The sequence below is a fragment of the Oppia nitens genome, unplaced genomic scaffold (genome assembly GCF_028296485.1).
Source record: "Oppia nitens isolate AA-2021 unplaced genomic scaffold, nextdenovo-longstitch-racon4-pilon3 scaffold3_pilon_pilon_pilon, whole genome shotgun sequence".
NCBI classification, from domain to species: domain Eukaryota; kingdom Metazoa; phylum Arthropoda; class Arachnida; order Sarcoptiformes; family Oppiidae; genus Oppia; species Oppia nitens.
In genome coordinates, this window is record NW_026533221.1 from 5,617,758 (window position 1) to 5,638,267 (window position 20,510).

The 20,510-nt window shown below is 25.7% G+C and overlaps 4 protein-coding genes and 1 non-coding gene across 9 annotated transcripts; 2 read left to right on the forward strand and 3 right to left on the reverse strand.

Moving 5' to 3' along the window:
* Positions 1-2,061: 2,061 nt before the first annotated feature.
* LOC128958544 (uncharacterized) lies at positions 2,062-2,901 on the reverse strand. The gene is made up of 2 exons (XM_054304424.1): positions 2,814-2,901; positions 2,062-2,753 (listed from the first exon to the last, which is right to left on the reverse strand). Exons 1-2 carry the CDS (start codon positions 2,820-2,822, stop codon positions 2,145-2,147), a joined length of 618 nt encoding a protein of 205 aa, XP_054160399.1. The 5' UTR covers positions 2,823-2,901; the 3' UTR covers positions 2,062-2,144.
* Positions 2,902-8,179: 5,278 nt separating this feature from the next.
* Positions 8,180-12,068, reverse strand: LOC128957284 (lysosomal alpha-mannosidase-like). Its single transcript, XM_054303020.1, has 6 exons — positions 11,588-12,068; positions 10,771-11,387; positions 10,146-10,701; positions 9,464-10,042; positions 8,706-9,383; positions 8,180-8,627 (listed from the first exon to the last, which is right to left on the reverse strand). Exons 1-6 carry the CDS (start codon positions 12,003-12,005, stop codon positions 8,185-8,187), a joined length of 3,291 nt encoding a protein of 1,096 aa, XP_054158995.1. The 5' UTR covers positions 12,006-12,068; the 3' UTR covers positions 8,180-8,184.
* Positions 12,069-13,340: 1,272 nt separating this feature from the next.
* On the forward strand, positions 13,341-14,635 carry LOC128958529 (uncharacterized). Of its 4 annotated transcripts, none has more exons than XM_054304404.1 (3): positions 13,341-13,446; positions 13,554-13,606; positions 14,317-14,635. In XM_054304404.1, the coding sequence occupies exons 2-3, from the start codon at positions 13,586-13,588 to the stop codon at positions 14,599-14,601; spliced, it is 306 nt and encodes a 101-aa protein (XP_054160379.1). In that variant the 5' UTR covers positions 13,341-13,446; positions 13,554-13,585; the 3' UTR covers positions 14,602-14,635. The 4 variants fall into 4 exon arrangements, with proteins under 4 accessions (XP_054160379.1, XP_054160377.1, XP_054160380.1 ...); XM_054304402.1 differs by lacking the exon at positions 13,554-13,606 and adding an exon at positions 14,043-14,152; XM_054304405.1 differs by lacking the exon at positions 13,554-13,606.
* Positions 14,636-17,756: 3,121 nt separating this feature from the next.
* LOC128958467 (histone H3.3A) lies at positions 17,757-19,536 on the reverse strand. Of its 2 annotated transcripts, XM_054304324.1 has the most exons (3): positions 19,243-19,536; positions 18,769-19,098; positions 17,758-18,377 (listed from the first exon to the last, which is right to left on the reverse strand). In XM_054304324.1, exons 2-3 carry the CDS (start codon positions 19,048-19,050, stop codon positions 18,249-18,251), a joined length of 411 nt encoding a protein of 136 aa, XP_054160299.1. In that variant the 5' UTR covers positions 19,051-19,098; positions 19,243-19,536; the 3' UTR covers positions 17,758-18,248. The 2 variants fall into 2 exon arrangements, with proteins under 2 accessions (XP_054160300.1, XP_054160299.1); XM_054304325.1 differs by lacking the exon at positions 19,243-19,536 and having other exon boundaries at positions 17,757-18,377; positions 18,769-19,056.
* Positions 19,537-20,070: 534 nt separating this feature from the next.
* Trnar-ccu (transfer RNA arginine (anticodon CCU)) lies at positions 20,071-20,143 on the forward strand. The gene has a single exon. It is a non-coding gene; the product is annotated as a tRNA-Arg (tRNA).
* Positions 20,144-20,510: the final 367 nt, after the last annotated feature.

Here is a 20,510-nt window from a genome sequence, read left to right on the forward strand (position 1 = left end):
ACTTTGACAGTAATATCAGTCAATTGGTTTAATCAATAATTCATTAATAATAAGTAAATTACTGATACAATATGATTATTTAAATCAATATATTTTATTTTTTTCTTTTATATTTTATAATACATAAAATAATTTTTGATTAAATTTTAATATATATATATATATATATATAGATATAACTTGTATTTTATATATTTTGATAAAAGGTAAAAACAAATTTAGGGTAAAATTTAGTGGAAAATAAAATTGTTTAAAAACTTATTTTTTGTACTCATTTCTGGCGAATGGTGCGAATGGGAGTGAAGCGGGTGCTGTCAATACTTCAGGTGCTGTCAACACTTCGGGTGCTCTGTAATTGTCACCTTTGGCCACAACTGTGTGCACGTTCTCAATGACCGGTTGTATGCGTTGTTCAATGCGACGGAACGGTTGAATGATTTCTCTGTATTCCTGAATCACTGGTTTATAGTTTTCGTGAGTCAATACCGACGGTGCGTCCTCTGATCGACTGCTCTGGTAGATCGGGGCGGACGGTGTGTGTACCTGTTGTAGATTCAATGGACTCGACTGGGTTCGGAAGATCATGTTTACTGGTTGAACATTTGCAGGCACTTCAATGGTTTGGGGAATGGCAGCCTCAAAGTGAACGGGAACCGGTACTACTTCATAGGTACGGGTGGAGTGCACGGCAGCATTGATCGGACCAAAGTTGTTAAGCACACGACCAACTGGTGCTCCATATCCAGCTCTTGCTAATAAAGGAGTGCCTCCATAGGCACACACGTAGCAAACGGTTAGGGCTAATACAGTCAACTATTAAAAACAATTTTGTTATTATAATAAATTAAACATTTTTATACATACTCTCAACATTTTCAAATGATTTTTAGTAGAATTTTTAAAATGATATTACAATTTACTAAATGCAAAGTTATATTACATTCAATAGCAATGAATGTTTGTGATTGAAATGACCAGTAATTGTATACCATTTATATACTGACAAAATTTGGTCAAAAATGCAAAATAGTTTTTAATGGGAGTGTTTGTCATTGAAATAATTTTGTGATCGACATAACTGTGAGTTAAAATTTAGATGATATGTCATAAAGTATATCAACACAAAAGATAATAACTTTACAAATGCTTTGTTGGGGAAGTTTTTAGTGAAAATCATATCTTACTTTTTAAATATTTTATTTATTAGTATAATTACGTAAACTTTTGAATATTATATAATTACTGATATGCCCTTGATTTTAATATAAAAGATTATTAAAAAAAATATATTATAATTAGGTCAAACATTTTGGTGGTTCCTTTGTCTATAACATATATCAATACATACGGTATTATAGGTCTAAAACATGTTTTATGACTATTATGTATATAAATTATATTTATTACAATAAAGTAAGATTTATTTTGTAAATATTTACGGTATAAATTATATAATTATAAAAAATAATATAAAACAAAAAACTAATAAATATTACTAATTATTTTTGTAATATAAAAATTTCTATTATCACATTATTCACTAATTAATATATAATATATACATATTGTATCAAAAAATTAATATCATATTTAAATCAAACATTTTAAAGTGCTTTTACTACTGTAGAGATAGTAAGTATTATCCGAGAGAGTTATCCATGATTTTGATTATTTATAGATTAATAACAATGTTATATTAAATTATTTAAAAATATATATACTGTATATATAAATGTAAAGTTATATTCTTATAATTTTTAAATTATATTTTATGCCAAAACAAATTAACTATTAACAAAATTTTTTTAAAACATACTTTAAAAAAATAAATAATCAATTTTTAAAATTATATTTTTATTTTTATCAATAATTATGTTCAATATTTACGAATATTTATATTCATATTTATTAATTTAGTGAAAATTATATATATAATATTAATAATAAAATTAATTTAATTTAAAAAATAGTCTTTATTTATATTAATTTTCATAAATTTTATATATATATAATAATTTTAAGATTTGTAAAATGATTGGTGACATAAAATCTTTTGATGGAATGGTTTATATAATAAAATTTATAAATCAAGATATAGTATATTCTAAGGAAATGGATGTTAGAGATGTTCAATAAGTAATCGTTTATTTGTAGTTGGGTTTGGCAAACAATGGCAAAGCTGGGGCAGCCTTGAGTAATGGAGCCGAATAAGGGGCGGCCAATGCTAGGGGTGCTCTGAATTCCTCGCCTTTTGACACAACGGTGTGCACGTTCTCAATGACCGGTTGTACTCTCTGTTCAATCTTACGGTAGGGTTGGATGACTTCGCGGTACTCTTGAATGATTGGCTTATAGTTTTCATGTGTCACAACTGATGCCTCGTCTTCGGACTTAGAGCTGTGGAATTGGGGAGCGAATGGTGTGTGAACCTGTTCCAGATTCAATGGACTCGACGCGGTTCGGAAGATCATGTTTACGGGCTGGAAGTTTGCTCCGACATCAATGGTCTGGGGAATCGGGGCCTCTTGGACAAGTGCAACGGGAACCACTTCATATGATCGGGTCGATTGGATAGCAGCAGTAATTGGTCCAGTCTGATGGACGGCACGGGCAGCACCATAACCATTGCCGAGAGCGAGACCGCCACTGTAACCGCCACGTAGACCACCGAAGTCACCGCCACGTAGACCACCGAAGTCACCGCCATATCCACCGGCACAAACATAGCTTATGGTAAGGGCTAATACAATAAACTGAAAAAACATATTATAAGTATATAAAAGTTTATGAATTATAAGTTATTAAAGTCTTACTCTAAACATTTTGATTTTAGTTTAAAGTTTATAAAACTTTTTAAATAATAGTTTGAATTGATTTGAGAAATACTTCAAATGCAAACTTATTTGTAATTATTTGTCAAACATTCGCTCATTTTTATACTCATTTCGGTTTCCATTCATTATATTAGTTTTGTTGATAGACCGGTGTTGTGAACGACTAATTTATGAGATGATATAGGGAGGGGTCATAGGAAATGTAGATGAAAATTGCTAACAACTTTCAACTTCTAAATATTTTAGCTCTATTTCTCTCTTTCGGTCAAATGGATGACTTATTAATATTACTACCGGTGCTTTTATTTATTATTCATTATATGCACTCAATTATTGCTGTTTTTAATGATATCTATCTAAAATGTGATATATAATAATATAATATATTTGTTGACAATAATCCAAGTGCTTATACAAACACCATTTAGCAATTAATTAAAAATAATAACTATAGGATTAGAGCATAAACAACATTAGATTGATGGGACAGTTTTTTCTATATCGATGGTTTTGTTTATGATAGATGGTTAACAATTAATATTATTTATTTATAAATTATAATAACGATTACGATTTGTAATCATTAAATTAATTACCACTTTTATCAATGAATTTACATTAATATGTAGCCACATATGGATCGACTCGACGAACGGTTTTATTGTAATGAAAGCAATGTCTTTGCCTATTATATCAGTCAATTAGTTTAAGCAATGATTCACTAATAAAAACTAAATTTTTAGTAAATTGAAGATAAAGTATAATTAATTTAAATTAATAGTCTTTATTATACGTTTTTATAATATATATATTTAAAATTTCTAATAAATACTTAACAAAAATTTATTAAACTTAATTAAAATTTATAAATACGAGAGCACTGGAAATCTAATAGACGAAAAAAGACTAATTTTGATACTTTTAGGGATATCCCTAAATATACCAATAATACAATTTAGGTTTAATACCTCTAATAAAATTTTTAATAATTATAACTGATTAATATAATAAAATTATTATCAAATATTTTTTAAATAACTAAATAAATGTAACATTTTTGTTGCATTATAATTAGGGGTTGTATGTTTATTAAATTCTATGTGATAACGACTGTATTAAAATAAATTTATATTTATATATTGTATTACTATATTAAATATACTAATTTATTTAATTTATTCGTTTTATTTTTTAAATTATATTTATATTTTTTAATTTTTATCAATTATAATGTTAAAAATAAAGTCTAAATTAAAATTAATTTATTTAATGCAAATTATATTTAATATAAATAAAAAATTAATTTAATTTAAAAAATAGTCTTTATTTATATCAATTTTCATAAATTTGTAAAATGATTGGTGACATAAAAATCTTTTGATGGAATGGTTTATATAATAAAATCTATAAATCAAAATATAGTCTATTTTAAGGAAAGGGATGTTAGAGATGTTCAATAAGTAATTGTTTATTTGTAGTTGGGTTTGGCAAACAATGGCAAAGCTGGGGCAGCCTTGAGTAATGGAGCCGAATAAGGAGTGGGAGCGGCCAAAGCTAGGGGTGCTCTATATTCCTCACCCTTTGACACAACGGTGTGCACGTTCTCAATGACCGGTTGTACTCTCTGTTCAATCTTACGGTAGGGTTGGATGACTTCGCGGTACTCTTGAATGATTGGCTTATAGTTTTCATGTGTCACAACTGATGCCTCGTCTTCGGACTTAGAGCTGTGGAATTGGGGAGCGAATGGTGTGTGAACCTGTTCCAGATTCAATGGACTCGACGCGGTTCGGAAGATCATGTTTACGGGCTGGAAGTTTGCTCCGACATCAATGGTCTGAGGAATCGGGGCCTCTTGGACAAGTGCAACGGGAACCACTTCATATGATCGGGTCGATTGGATGGCAGCAGTAATTGGTCCAGTATGATGGACGGCACGGGCAGCACCATAACCATTGCCGAGAGCGAGACCGCCACTGTAACCGCCACGTAGACCACCGAAGTCACCGCCATATCCACCGGCACAGACATAGCTTATGGTAAGGGCTAATACAATAAACTGAAAAAACATATTATAAGTATATAAAAGTTTATGAATTATTAGTTATTAAAGTCTTACTCTAAACATTTTGTTTTGAATTTAAAGTTTATAAAACTTTTAAAATAGTTTGAATTGATTTGAGAAATACTTCAAATGCAAACTTATTTGTAATTATTTGTCAAACATTCGCTGACTTTTATACTCATTTTTTGCAGACATTCATTGCATTAGTTTTGTTGATAGACCGGTGTTGTGAACGACTAATTTATGAGATGATATAGGGAGGGGTCATAGGAAATGTAGATGAAAATTGCTTACATCTTTCAACTTTGATATTTTATCTCAATTTAGCTCTCTCTCTCTCTCTCTCTCTCTCTCTCTCTCTCTCTCTCTCTCTCTCTTTAACACACACACACACTCACATACTTTTTTAACAATTATACTTTTGTTCGCATATTTATTACCAGTAGGTCTTCTTTTAGGGCAATTTACTTTAAAGATAAAGCACTGTATTATTAAGGAAACAAATTTCACCTAATTTTTGTCTAACAATTGCCCTTAAGGTTAAAGTAAAAGTTGTTGGCAACCAATATGTGAATTTAGGTCACAAATAGGACTTTCACTTTCGCTGAATATTTCATCTAATGGTCAAAGTGTAGGTCACTTAAAGTTTGCTTTCAAACAAAAACAAAATTAAATTTAATAAATCTTAATGTGAAATCGCTTATTATAATTTATTTTGAATTTTTATTAAAATAATGTTATATAAATATTTTTAATACACGATTTTTAGACATTTGTATTGTATTGTAATTATAAATTAATAAATTGTAAGACAATAATCTTTAATTTTAAAAAAATATATTTAATATTATTTAATAACTTTCACTCAATAAGTAATATCTTAAATGACCTTAAAATTTAAAATACTAGACAAGTCTGGAATAGATAAATATATAGACATACAGACTGTTGTATTTCCAGTTCATTATTATAGACTAACTGTACTTAACTATAAATTTACAATAATATTATATAATTCATATTTATACGCTATTATAGTTACGGTATTATATTAATATAACATTTAATAAATATACTTTTTTTGTAAATAACATAAATCTTCTATTAGTCCAATTACTTTCAATATTTATTGATTAGTGACACAAATAACTACTAATTATAAATTTCCTTTTAATTTTATATTTCTAGTTTTTAATTAATAAAAATTTATACAATATTTTACAATATTTATATAATTAAAACAAAAAATTACAAAATTTATTATTACAAATTAACTTTCTATTAATAATTTAATAATACTACTTACTATACATTAGATTTTATACATTAAACTAATACAAGTATATAACTAATTATTAAAAATAACGGCATAATAATTTTGGTATATTAAATGTTAAAGTAAATGAGATAGATGCAATATCAAAAGTGATACAGACTTGTTTGGCACAGTGACTCCAGTGACCCCAGTAACTATTTTGATCCGATTGACCCGATTGACCCCATCGACCCCATCGACCCAGGTGCCATTTCATATGTTTATGTTGCTTATTGAGTGCTTCAATCTCTTTGCTAACTGTTTTTACTGCTTTCATCACTTTTTCTTCATTAATATCATTTTTATGGTGTTTCCTATAGTCATCTCCATCTGACTTATATATCAACAGTTTAGTTGCCCGACGAAGGCGTTGGACAAACTTCTGCGAGTCTCTGGCCATCGGATAGAAAGCATCGCTTGAATGAGGAGACTCTGCCTTCAGATCTTTAACTTCAATCCAAACAGACGTTAATATTACAAATATTGTGGATATTATGCCAAATAAGACTTTTAATCCTATTTACATAAAATACAAATTTTTAGATTAATTACAAAATACGACAAAATTATATTAATTATCTTATTTAATGATAATTTAATTTATTTGGGAGTATTTCTCTGAATACGAGAATTTTTATTACTGTTATTGTTTTTAATAATTTTATGTTAAAACATCATAAGTTATATTAGTAATTTAATTTTTAGGCTTATACTTAATAAATTAATTTTACAAACCTTTTAACATAATGATTTAATTACATATCAAAATTATAATACAATTATTAATCGAAATTTGTAATAAAGTTATATAATAGTTATAATGATGTGTTACTAATGTATTGGCTCAAAATTTAAAATGCAATCTATATTTAAATTTAGATGACATGTATATTAAGAATAGATCACCATTTTTGGGCTAATTATAGAAATTGAAATATACTATACTTATAATAAAAAATATCTAATAAGAAATGTACACACATTATAGTATAAATTATTCAAATAAAAATTATAATTTTTAATATTTATACAAATTAAAATATATGATATTTTAGTTATATATCATTATATAGATGTTACTAATCCTATCGGAAATAGACTATTATATGCAATGCATTATTTAAATTTACTATTTTGTTTGTTTTGTTTAGTTATTGTAATGATAAAGAAAATTAATACAAGAATATTTAATTCAAATAAATTAAAATTAACATAAATAACATATAAATAAAAGTAATACAAATAAAGGTTAATTTTTAAAAATATAAGTAATAATTATCTAATAAAATACAGTAAAGTTATACAACATATTATTGTACAACAAATACAAGAAATACAAAACTATATGTCTATCTATTCCAGACTTGTATAGTATTTTAAATTTTAAGGTCATTTAAGATATTTTGCATTGTTTAATAAAAAAAATGACATATGATTTAACTAAATTAAATAATCTAAATTATTTTTTTTAAATAAGTGATATTAATAAATTTTTAAAATTAAAGATTTTTTACAAAAATATATTTCACAATTTATTAATTTATAATTATAAAACAATACAAATATACAAAAATCATGTATTTAAAAATATAATCATATATATAACTTTACAGTATAATATTTAAATATCGGTATTAAAATATAAATTATCTACAATACAATTTTTTATTATTTTAAAATATAATAAAAAAAAATAAAAGAATATACGATTAAATTAATAAATAATTTACTTTTTAATTAATTTCATAGATATTTGGAGTTATACTTTATTTTAATATTTACAGTATAATTACAAAATTAATTAATTATTTCTTATTGCTGTAATTACTTATATTTATATTTTATAGAGAAAATTTAAGAAATAAAATTAAAAAACAATTGTTATATTTTATGTAAAAATACACAATATTTTTAGAAATTTTTATTCAAATACAAAATATTAAAAACTATTTAATTGAATAAAAGACGAATTAATGACAGACAAGGATATCATGATTAGAGCATTCCTTGTGTTCGTAACCACTGAAACCATAATAGAAATTATAGTCAACTTTTCCGGGTATTTCTGCGTTATGTGTAAAACACCGACCGATATATGTTTTGGCATTTGGATCACCTTTAGTGCCAACAATTAGAGCTCCTTCGGGTATCGGGTCCTCTCCATGTCGGGGAACCCATTGGACATTATTAGCTATTAATACTTCAAATGTTTGATCATTTTCAATGTAAACTTCTTTTCCTCCATAAGTCAAAACACATCCCAGATTTTTATCGGCTTTTCCAGCAATCATATCGTCTTTATATTTATAACGACACACATTAAGTGGTGTTTTGTCGACATCATAACCGGCGACATAAGCATCGGTAGGAATTGATGACTGTTTAGCATTTACCCAATGGTAAGTACATTCATCTAAATAAATAAATTAATTAATTAATTGTTAAAATACAGTAAATACACAAAAAAAAACAAATTATTTATAATTAATACCTTCTTTATGATAATTATTATCAATTGTAAGAATAAAAGTACGGATCTGTTGTGGAGTCAATCGCACCGTTAGATTGTTAGTGTCATCGATGGCACTGTTATGTCGATTGTCATAATAAGTGTGTTTTGAGTTCCAATTCATTCGTTTTGTTTGTGACAACAACTGATTCGCCGCTAAATTCATTTCATTTGCCGATAAAATATTGAATGATTTGAATATATTATCTAAACTCAAATCTATTGGTTTTGATAACAAATTATTGTCTGAAGACTCGTATATGTGTTCCAAACGAAGCAACACTTGATTTTGTGACCAATTTTCAAGACTTAATAAATGAATGTTTTCGGGAAGTGATTGACCCATTGGTGACCATTGGGTCTGATATTTGATTTTGTAGTCATTAATAGTCGAGTATGTATTGAATGTGATAATCGGTGGCAATAAAAGTTTCTCCGCTAAACTTCTTACTAATTGCGGTGACTTTTGAATAGTATTGAAAAACAAATAATGTTTTCCTCTGACTTCTAATCCTTTGCCATCGACTCCCGGTTCATCTACTTTGAAGTCTCCTCCCCGGCCTTTATAAGTGAGTCTTCTATGAACCATCAATTCAATGGATCCGTTATTCAGTGATGAACCTCCTTGTGTTCGATCGTTAAGAACACTCATTTGAAGTCCTTAAACAAATAATTGTATATTTAATATATTAAAAACTTACTATAAGTTACTTTTCATTTTCACAATTTATAAAACATACCATTATTTTCATCTTTAACTGAAATATGACTATAAATAGGAAACCAGTTTCCAGTGATAACATCATTGACACATCCCTTGTGGTTTGGGTCATACTTTCGACGTATAGTTTGTCTGCCATTTGCGTCCGTATAAAATACTCCTTCAGTCATGAGATCGGACTCAAAACGTGTAATAATTTCTTTACCCCAATTGTCACTAATAGGTATTCCTCCGACAGTCCAATCAAACTCAATGTAATCTCTGTCTTCATAAGTGCGAACAGTTTGGTGAATATAATCAGAAAACTGTTGATTGAGTTCATGTACACCATTATCAGTATGTCTTGATATGAGACTCTGTTGTGGATAATCCCTGGCCATACCGTCCGGACAGAATTGATAACTACCGGAATCTTCGAGACCTTTTTGTCCGCCAATGGATTTATACCATTTAAATGACTGATTAAGTTTGTAAGTCTTGCCATTCATTGTAATTGATTTCAGTTGACCAGTGGTTTCATCGACTTGTAATGTAAATGACTTTCCCTTCATATCAACATTAGTCTTGTCTCTTATTAATGTTTTTAGTAATCTTTTATCTTTATATTTATTTTAAATTAAAATTATTAATATAATATTAAGTTTATTTAAATTGTTGGTTAATTAAAGTTAAATAATTGTAATTCACATTAAAAACCTTACTTTTATATGTATTAACTTTTTCTATGAAATATGTATTAAATCCAAGTCCAGGTAATTGAGCCGAAAATACCAACTCATGTGTACTAAGACTACCCTTACGTTCGGGCAATTGTTTGACCGCTTCTGATACGGGAAGTAAAGCCACATTTGATACCTTTTGACCGTTAGATTCAAAGACATTATAGTTTCCATCAGTGATGGGAACTCTTATTTTCTTTTCTATTGTTCTGGCGATTGGATTATAAGCGGTGACAGCGATCTTGTCATTAGTTTCGGTTAGTTTACAGTCCGTTATATTTAATACATCACAAAATACATCATTTGAAGCATCTTTTGTATTATGTTTAACATAACTGTAAGCTTTTTCAATAATAGCTTTACCGGCGGTGTAACCGCTTTGCAATCGACTGGTATAGTCATCAGCCGTGGCCTGCGGTGAAGTACCGGTGATAGCGTCGTGATGTGTCATAACTGCCACTTCATTACGTGCCTCATCTAAGTAAACATCATTTCTTTTATAATCTAATCGTGTGGTCACTTCCAACTGTTTGCTCGCCTAAAACAAATTTAAATAATATAATTGTTATTTTAATTAATTAATTAATTAATTAATTAATACAAATACCTGTAGCATATTATTAGTGAGTCTATCCTGATATTTAAGTGATGGTCTGTTTGAATAATATCCGACCCAATAGGACAAGTAATCGACATCTCTTTCTTCAAAAGTTTTATTCAATGAATTTATAGCTTTGATATAACAATTGGGTGTTGAATAGTGTAGATTAATCTCCGGGTGATGTTCTTTGGCTTCACGTATAAGTCTATCCATACTATTGAACCAATTGTCAGCTGTTTTGTACTGGAAGTCATCACCCATTGTGACTAAAACATGGTTAGCACTGCCATAATCTTGATTCCACTGTTTAGCCACTCCAATCAATTGATTCAATTTGGTGCCGACATTTTGGTCAGTCACTGGGTTATTGCCGTTTTCAAAGTTGAATCCATTGGGTGCTGAGTAATGGCTGTGCAATATTGTAGTGAATATACGCTGATCCAAGTCTTTGGATGCGTGCCATACATATTCTCCATGAGTGGGACCTCTGTTGTAGACGTGAGCGTCGAAACCCATTTGTGCGTAAAGAGAGGGCATTTCAAGTGATGCCCCAAATGGATCAATTTGCCAGGATACTTTAGGATGACCACATAACCCAAATGTAGTATTCAAAAATTTTAATCCTATATTTATAATAATATTAAATATTTTTAATGTCATTAGTTTTATATCGTTAACATATACTGTATAAAAATTTATATATTATATTATAAATTTATATAAATATTTAATCTATTAATAATCAAATATAGAAATTTTAATAATATAGGACAGAGTTAAAACTCACTATAAATATATATATATATCGTATTATATTATATACCTAAAGTCATTTGATCAATAATATTATTATAATGAGCGGCACCCTCATCATTGACAGTCCAGCCACCATTGGTAAATACCAGCCTTCCCTCATTCACCAATTTTTGAGTCAAATCTCTGACTTGTTGTGTCTGTTCCCTCCACCATCTGTTGAAGAAATAGATCTCCACTTGAGTGAACCGACGCTCTGGGTTGGCATCCAATGCCTTCACAACATTTGTAATGATAGCTCGAGTGGATCCATCGTAATAACCATCAGGTGTGGTCATCCAACCGACATCATCGTGACTGTGAGGTATAAAATGTATATTTAGTTTATTGTTGTCTAAAGCAGGACAGGAATCGTATCCACATTTGCCGTAAACTACTGTAAACAGTAAAGAAACGCAAATTATAAACATATGAATTAAGTGTCGCATAATTATTATGAATTAATTGTTACGAATTGTTAAACAATTAATTCAACTAACTTTCAAACAAATCAATGTAAATGAAAAGCTTTAGTTATTATATGTGATATATTTATCGGAACCTTCAAAACACTTGCTATTATTCATGTAATAGGATATGTGATAAATGCTTATCAATAAATGTAATTTATTTTAACTTTTTAAATACAATTTGTTAATTTTTGTTGTTAACTTACACATTAACATTTTATTTTTTTTTAATGAGAACTTTATTTTTAGATGACAGGTGTTTTAAATTAAAATATTTACTTATATTTTTATATTTTATTAAATTGACAAAATAATAACAATTAATTACCTTTATATTGATTATATTATTTTAAATTCAATTTAATAAATTTATTTTTAGTTATTTGTAAATAATTTTTCTTTTATTTAATACTTAATTATAAATGAAATAAATTTTTATGAATTTGTTCTAATTATTTAAATACAAATAAATTTTACAAACAAATATATAATATAATTCATTTTAGTTATAAATTATAAATAAAATTGTAAAACAAATAAAAAATTAGCAATATAATATAACTCAATTAAACTAAAGGTTATTGTAAATTATAATTTATAAATTTATAAAAATAATTTTAAAAAATTCAAAATACTGAATTTTTAAATATAATGTCTTTATTAAAGTAAACAATATATTTTAATAAATTTGATTATTTATTTTTATAGATGTCATTTTGATTTTAAATAATAATTGATTTTAAAAATAATTATTATTAAACTTATTTTTAAAAATTTTATGTAATCAATTTTATTAATTAATTTACAAATTTTGATAGTTTTTCTAATTTATTTATTATAATATGAATTTTATTTAATACATTAGATGTGATTTGAAGACATTAAAAATTAAGACATATGTTATTTAAATTAATCGAAAGTTAAGCAAACATAACTATATACTGTATTTAAATTATAACATTGTTAGCTCATTATATATTTGACTTAATAGTAGTTATAAATAGTTAACTACTTTTTAAGGTTGACATCAAATTTTGCTTAAAATATTACGTCAAAGAGCACCGGGAAATCGTATTACACATTAAGATTCAGTTGCTTTGTATAAGTAATGACAGTGAATGCGTGTATAAATACTTTAAGAATTTCATCTATAAATGCAATCCAAAAATTACTAAAATAGTATACAGAATATTCTGTTTCATATAATTAGTATATGAAAAAACACATTTAAAGTGATAGAAAGTTAACAAATTTATATTTTAAAAATATTTTTTATTTATTTTTTTTGAAATTAATTTCAAGGTTTCCCTAAATTATTTGTTCAAATTTTATTTTGGTTGTTGTTGTTGTTGACATAGTTTTATCACCAGTGAAGAGGTTGACAATTGGATGACTAACTGAAAGTGCAATTATTAAAAAGGTCTGTCACTATCATAATATCAGTTATATTCAATTATTTTGTGTTATTAGTGCATTAAACCATAATATTAAATATATTGTATCATTTATTGGTTGTTTAATTTGTAGTTTATAGTTTTTTTCATAATCATAATTTAAAAATGTATATTTTACAATCACAAGTAAATATAATTTTTTTTTAATTTAAATACTAATAAAATTGTAACATATATAAATTTAATATATTAACTTATAATTATAATAATATTTAAATAGTTTTTGTACATAATAGTGTAATATACTTGTTTGTAGTAATTGTTTGTTACAATAATAAAATATGTATGATAATTATTTTTAATAATTGCTATTAAAACTAATAATATTTTTAAGCAAATTTTATGGCAACTTTAATATGTAATTAAAGCAATTTGTAGTATCAGACAAGATAAAAGTAATTTATAGCCTAAGTATGAAATTAAATACATTTAATTATGTGGTAAATGATGAAAATAATAAAAATCTAAGAAAGCTAATATGTTAACATTAATAATTTAATAATTATATATACTGTATACAGAATAATATATATATATATATTATAAATTTATTCGCCAACAGTTAAATTGCTACTAAATTAACGCTTATTATTACTTTAATCGGTCGACACAATGAGCCAATTGCAACACACGATAATTTATTTAAACAAATGTGAAAAATATTCAACATCGGTATGTCTGCTTGTTTTCAATTGTTATACTTTTACAATAAAATCCTATCAATGCGCTAAAATTGAAGGAAATAATTGAAGCAAAATTATAATATTGAAATATATGTAATTTAAAATAATTAGATGTACTGTAATTAAAAAAACTAAATTTATTTGATATGACAGATGAATAATCCATTATTGATGAACAAAATGCCAACCCATGGATATGTTCGCATATATCCGGAATACGCTGACGGCTGGTACTTAAGATCATCAAAATTGGATCCAAACCACAATAAGACCGGAACATATCTCGACTATAAATACCTTCAAACCTGTTTGGAAGGCAAGAGAGGCACCGAAATGGCAATGTATTTGCCGCTCAAAGCCGTCGAGCGTACGGTTCTTAAAGATAGACCTGAATATGAAAAGAAACACAAATGCAAAAAACATTTGTATAGAAAGTAATTATTTTCGTAAATGTATTCAATATAAAGGACTCAACAGTTATTGATTTCAAACTATTATAAAATAACAATTTTATTTTAAATTTGATTGTATTGTTTACATGTTTACTAAATCAATAAATATTTCAAATTAATTTTTTAATTTAGACTATAATTTTAAATAAATATTTTTGATTAAAGTAAATATTAATATATACATTATATTGTACTAATTGTTGTAATTTATTTAATCTGCATATGAAAATATAAAGAATATTCTATTATTCTTTATATTTATTTATAATACTTATAATAGATAATTATTTATTTATTAAAACAAATTAAAACTATTAGTTTGATAGTGATCTAAAATTGTTAATCATTGAAATGCTGCCAATTATGTTAGGGTTTTAACAACATAGATAATCATTATCTAATTATAACGTGAAAAGTGCAATGAGTTAAAATTTTTATCTGTTTTCTCATAAATAAACCAAATTGTTTTTATGGCACTATTTTAAAATTTGTTTCCATTGAAATACATAAAAACATAATAAATTATCAAATACAGTATAGACTCACTAAAATAAAGTGATTATTGCGTTATATTGTTTTTAATATCTTAATTAATTATCTATTTAATAAATTAAATATATACTAAATATATAAAGATATATACTAAATAAATAATATTTATCTAAAATTTGCCAAAATTGAATTACTAAATTTTTTGTTTTTATAAATGTTTTAATGAAAATGTTTTTGTAAATGTTTATAGTTTACTTGAAAATAACAGTTAAAATTTTTTATATTTTAAAATAGATTTTATGTTAAAATTAAATTAATGAGTGATTATATAATAACTATTTAATCCTTTAGCGCATATATTGTTTAATATTCATTTGTTTTATTTTGTATTATTTAATTGTCAAGTGTGTGATGAGTAAGTTTGTTATAAAATTTATAATTAGTAATAGTTTTTTCTATACAAATAAATACTATAAGTTTAAATTGTTGGTATCAATCATCAATAATGCCATTAAGTGATAAATATAAGTTTAGTCAAATATATCCCGTTTATGCTGACCTTTGGTATACCAGATCAGCTAAATTGGATCCAAATAACAACTCAAGAGGTGTTTTATTGGACTACAAATTATTACAGACATGTCTTGAAGGACGTCGTGGCACTCAAATGTCTCAATACATACCAATGAAGATAACATTGAATTCAGTTCTCAGAGATCGACCAGAGTTTGAATTCAAGAGGGCGTCTAAAAAACACTTGTATTGGAATCGTAGGAAATAAATGTATAAATGTATTGAAAATTATTAATTTTATATTATATTATATATTAAATGTTATCAATATATGTGTGAATTATTAGTAAATAGATAAATATAAATAGATAATTATTTGATAACTATATAATTTGCTTTTCTATTATTATTTTTATTTCATATTTAATAATTATTTTTATCCTTTTGCATAAATTTTTGTTAATTAAAATACGATTTAATATATCCAAAAATGTATTGGATCTAAACTATATTATTAAAATAATTAGTTTAAATAAATAAATTACATTAAATCATTATTTTAAGTTTTTATATTAATGTGCTTTTAAATTATATTTAGTGTAATTAAACAATTATTTTGTTAATAATATTACTTAATATAATGAATTACTATAATATAAATCAGATAATTATGAAATTGATTTTAATTACAAACTTTATTCCAAACTTTAGACACATAAATAATTTTTAGTATAATAAATGAAATACAATTATGATATATACTGTATATATAAATAATTAAAAATATTTCATTCAAGTTGTTCCCAAATAACAGCCAAAGTATATGTTGTAATAATCATAAATACATAAATTATTAATGATTTATTGTAAATTAACATAATTTGATTCATAATAGTAAATATTATATTAAAAAGTAAAATAAAAAATAGTTATACAAAATAAATTTATAAATACATTTAATATTAAATTTAAGTAAATATTTATATAATGCAAATTGTAAAATTAAATATAATTTAACAAAATGCAACTTATTTTCAATGCTAATATATTATTATATAAAATGCACATTTAATATATGCAGTGAATATTTTAAATTAACTAAATCCTTTAATTTTGGGTATCGTTTATATAATAAACTAATAATATTAATTTAATGTTATTTATAAATAAATATATATATATATTTGATATTACGGTAATATTAATAAATTGGTATAAAATATTGTTTTAATAATTTTCTTAATACTGATAAAAGCATTTTAGATAATCCTTTGTAAAAATTTATTTATAACATTAAATATAATCAAAATTATTGTAAAGTACTTTTAATTGCTTTTTATTTGATATTTATTTCTAAAGCTAATATCAATTTTGTTTAAGTTTAAGTAAATGATGAATAAATTTGTCTACTTTTTGTTATTTGAAATATTTTTATTATCATTTATGATAATATGAAATATAAAAACACAAAATTTTCTAAATTTTCATTTTGTTTTTAATAATTATTAGTATTAATATTAAATTTTTAATGTGTGAATTTAATGCAAAAAACACATTGTTTGGACAAATAAAACTTATTTCTTTATAATAAATGTTTTTTTTATAAACATTTTGATTAAATCATTTTATGATAAAACTAAATAAACATAAAATATTTAAAATAATTATTAAATAATATAAAATATATCCAAAAATACCGGAGACACAACACACCCGAAAATATTAATCATAAAATTTATAATTAAATACATTTAAAATTATTACACAAATATAATTGATTACTAAATATAATAATAAGTATAAAATAGATATTAAATGTAAACTATAAATGTTTTAAAATCTATTAATGTTTAGTTAAATCAGATTTTCATTATGTTTAATACATTTTTCAATTTCTAATTTTGATCCAAATATTCATTCATTTGTATTCAATACTCAACTTATTTCGATATAAAATAAATTCAATTTTATAATTCGCAAAAAAATATAAAATTAACTTTAATAACATACAATAAGAAAAAATATGTTTAATAATAAATTCAAATGAATAAATAATAATTAAAAATCAGCGCTAATTTATCGCTAATTTTAAAGAATTAAATACAAAAAATTATTTTAAACTATCAAATATTTTTTCATAGATTTTTGTCAATTTGTTTATAAATGAATCATTTTATGAATCATATAATATACTGAATAGTGTGGTATTATTTATATACAAAAACAATTCAATCGGTAACATAACAACTAATCGGTAGACACGCGGGACATATCAGTAAACACACGACAAATGCTTAGTTTGAAAGATAATGAAAAAACAAATGAAAGTAAATGATGTATTGAATACATAATAATGAATATATAATATGTGTATATAATAATTATTACATTTTTTTATAATTAAAATTTCACTTCAAATAATGTATCGATATATCAATAAAAAGTATATTAGTTGATAGTTAAGGAATAGGGAGACGAAAGGAAAGTGTTTAATGATTATATATAATATATATAATAAAATCGGTAAATATATATAATTATGTTTAGTATGTGGTGTCTGCTGTCGTTTTGTGGTTTATAATGTGTGACGACATTAATTGAGGAAACTTTATGGAGTGGTTGTCGGTGTTAAGCCCTCTCTCCTCTAATACGACGGGCCAGTTGGATGTCTTTAGGCATAATAGTCACACGTTTGGCGTGAATAGCACACAGATTGGTGTCTTCAAACAGTCCCACTAAGTATGCCTCCGATGCCTCCTAATGTATCCAAATGGCCAACCATTTCATAAGATGTCCAAAAATATAAAAATATTTAAAATTAATTAATTATTAATTAATAGATAAAAAATTAATCTTTAGATTAAATCTAATTATAAAATATAACTTAATTGATTAAAACTAAATACAAAATCAACTAAAAATAATTATTAATCAAACATTGAATTAGTAGTCATTTGAAAACAATATTCACTAATATGGGTAACACTATTATATCAAGTGATGAGCACTAAGGGGTGGGAGAGAGAGGACAGGGATAGAGGTTAGCCGTATGTGTTGAGACAAAGGAGTACACAACGCATACGTGACTAAAACGACAGGAAATTGCACTAAAAAATGTGAGATTAAGGCCAACGTTGTGTTGTCGTACCTGAAGGGCTCCGATTGCGGCCGATTGGAAGCGAAGGTCAGTTTTGAAGTCCTGTGCGATCTCACGAACTAATCGCTGAAACGGCAGTTTGCGAATCAATAATTCAGTTGACTTCTGGTATCGACGAATCTCACGAAGAGCTACAGTTCCCGGTCGGTAACGATGAGGTTTCTTCACGCCTCCCGTTGATGGCGCCGACTTGCGGGCGGCTTTGGTGGCCAATTGTTTACGCGGCGCTTTACCACCGGTTGACTTACGGGCAGTTTGTTTAGTTCGGGCCATTGATTACTTCAACAGTTTTGTTGATTATATTGTCAGTCAAAGAGTTATCTATTGAATGAACAAACAAATGAAAAACATTTCATTAATAACACAATTATTATAACAATTGAGTCAACCGTTTGTCAGTCACTCTCACTGTTTGTCAATAAAAACAACACATTTTCGGCGACCAAACTAATGGCCAATACTTACAGTTTTTGTTTATATATATCGTCGGCCAAAGTGGTGACCAATCAAAACAATGGGACAAATGGTTAGTTTGACAACAATTAGTGATAGAAAAGGCAATCAATAGATAACTCAATAGTTATGTTAAAACTCAATACAAAACTCAATACACAACACAACACACACACAAAGTCACTGGTATTTCACTGACGAATCGGGCGAACAAACAATGACCTCAATAGCCATCAACACTACACTCACTCTATACTCTCTATAATATATATCACTCACTCACTCAGTCACTCAAACTCATTGTGTGAAAACTCAATGGCTGTTCAATCAGTGGGTAATAAATGGCCGCCATTTGCCATAACACTAGACGCGGCCCTAAATGCCGGTCTCTGATTGGCCTTTTAAACAACCATTTCTATTGGTTGTAATACACTATCACTTGACTCATATTACTACTACTACACAATGTATAGGCATTGATAATACAGTAGTAATGCATACATTGTATCACTATTACACATATATGTAATACAAGTAGACATAGTTATAAAACATTATTATTTTATATATAAAATATATCATTTCATATGAAGATTATCTAAAAAAATATTGCCAATAATTATTTGAAAATATGAAATAAACAATTAAAGTATTGATTAAATAAATGTCTGACAAAACAATTTCATAATAAATAAAGTTATATTAAATGAGAAAACTTGTGATAAAATTAGACAGTTTTGTATTATTTTGTGATTTGGATCCCATGTTATTGAATGACAAAATACATGTAACATCACTAACATATAGTATGACTATTTTAAAAAGTGTGTCATAATGTTAGCCCCTGTGGCCTAATGGATAAGGCATCGGTCTCCTAAACCGGGGATTGCGGGTTCGAGTCCCGCCAGGGGTATTTTTTGTATTTTTTATATTTTGCATTATTTTTAATTTATTTATTATTTATTTATTCATAATTTTTAATATTAATTGAATTATTTACTGAATTATACGCACAAATTAAGTCATAAATAATTTTTTAATTTAAAATTATATAATTAATGTGTAAATACATCAATAATGTTGATAATTATAGAATTTATTATTAAATAATAATAATAATACTTAATTAAGTAAAATTAAAAGTTAATTATTTAATTTCAAAGATTTCAAATCATTATTATAATAATTATTTATTAAAATTGAATAAAAATGATAATTATATACAATTTTTACTGTAATACAAATATTAAATTATAAACTAAACAATTGGTAAATCATTA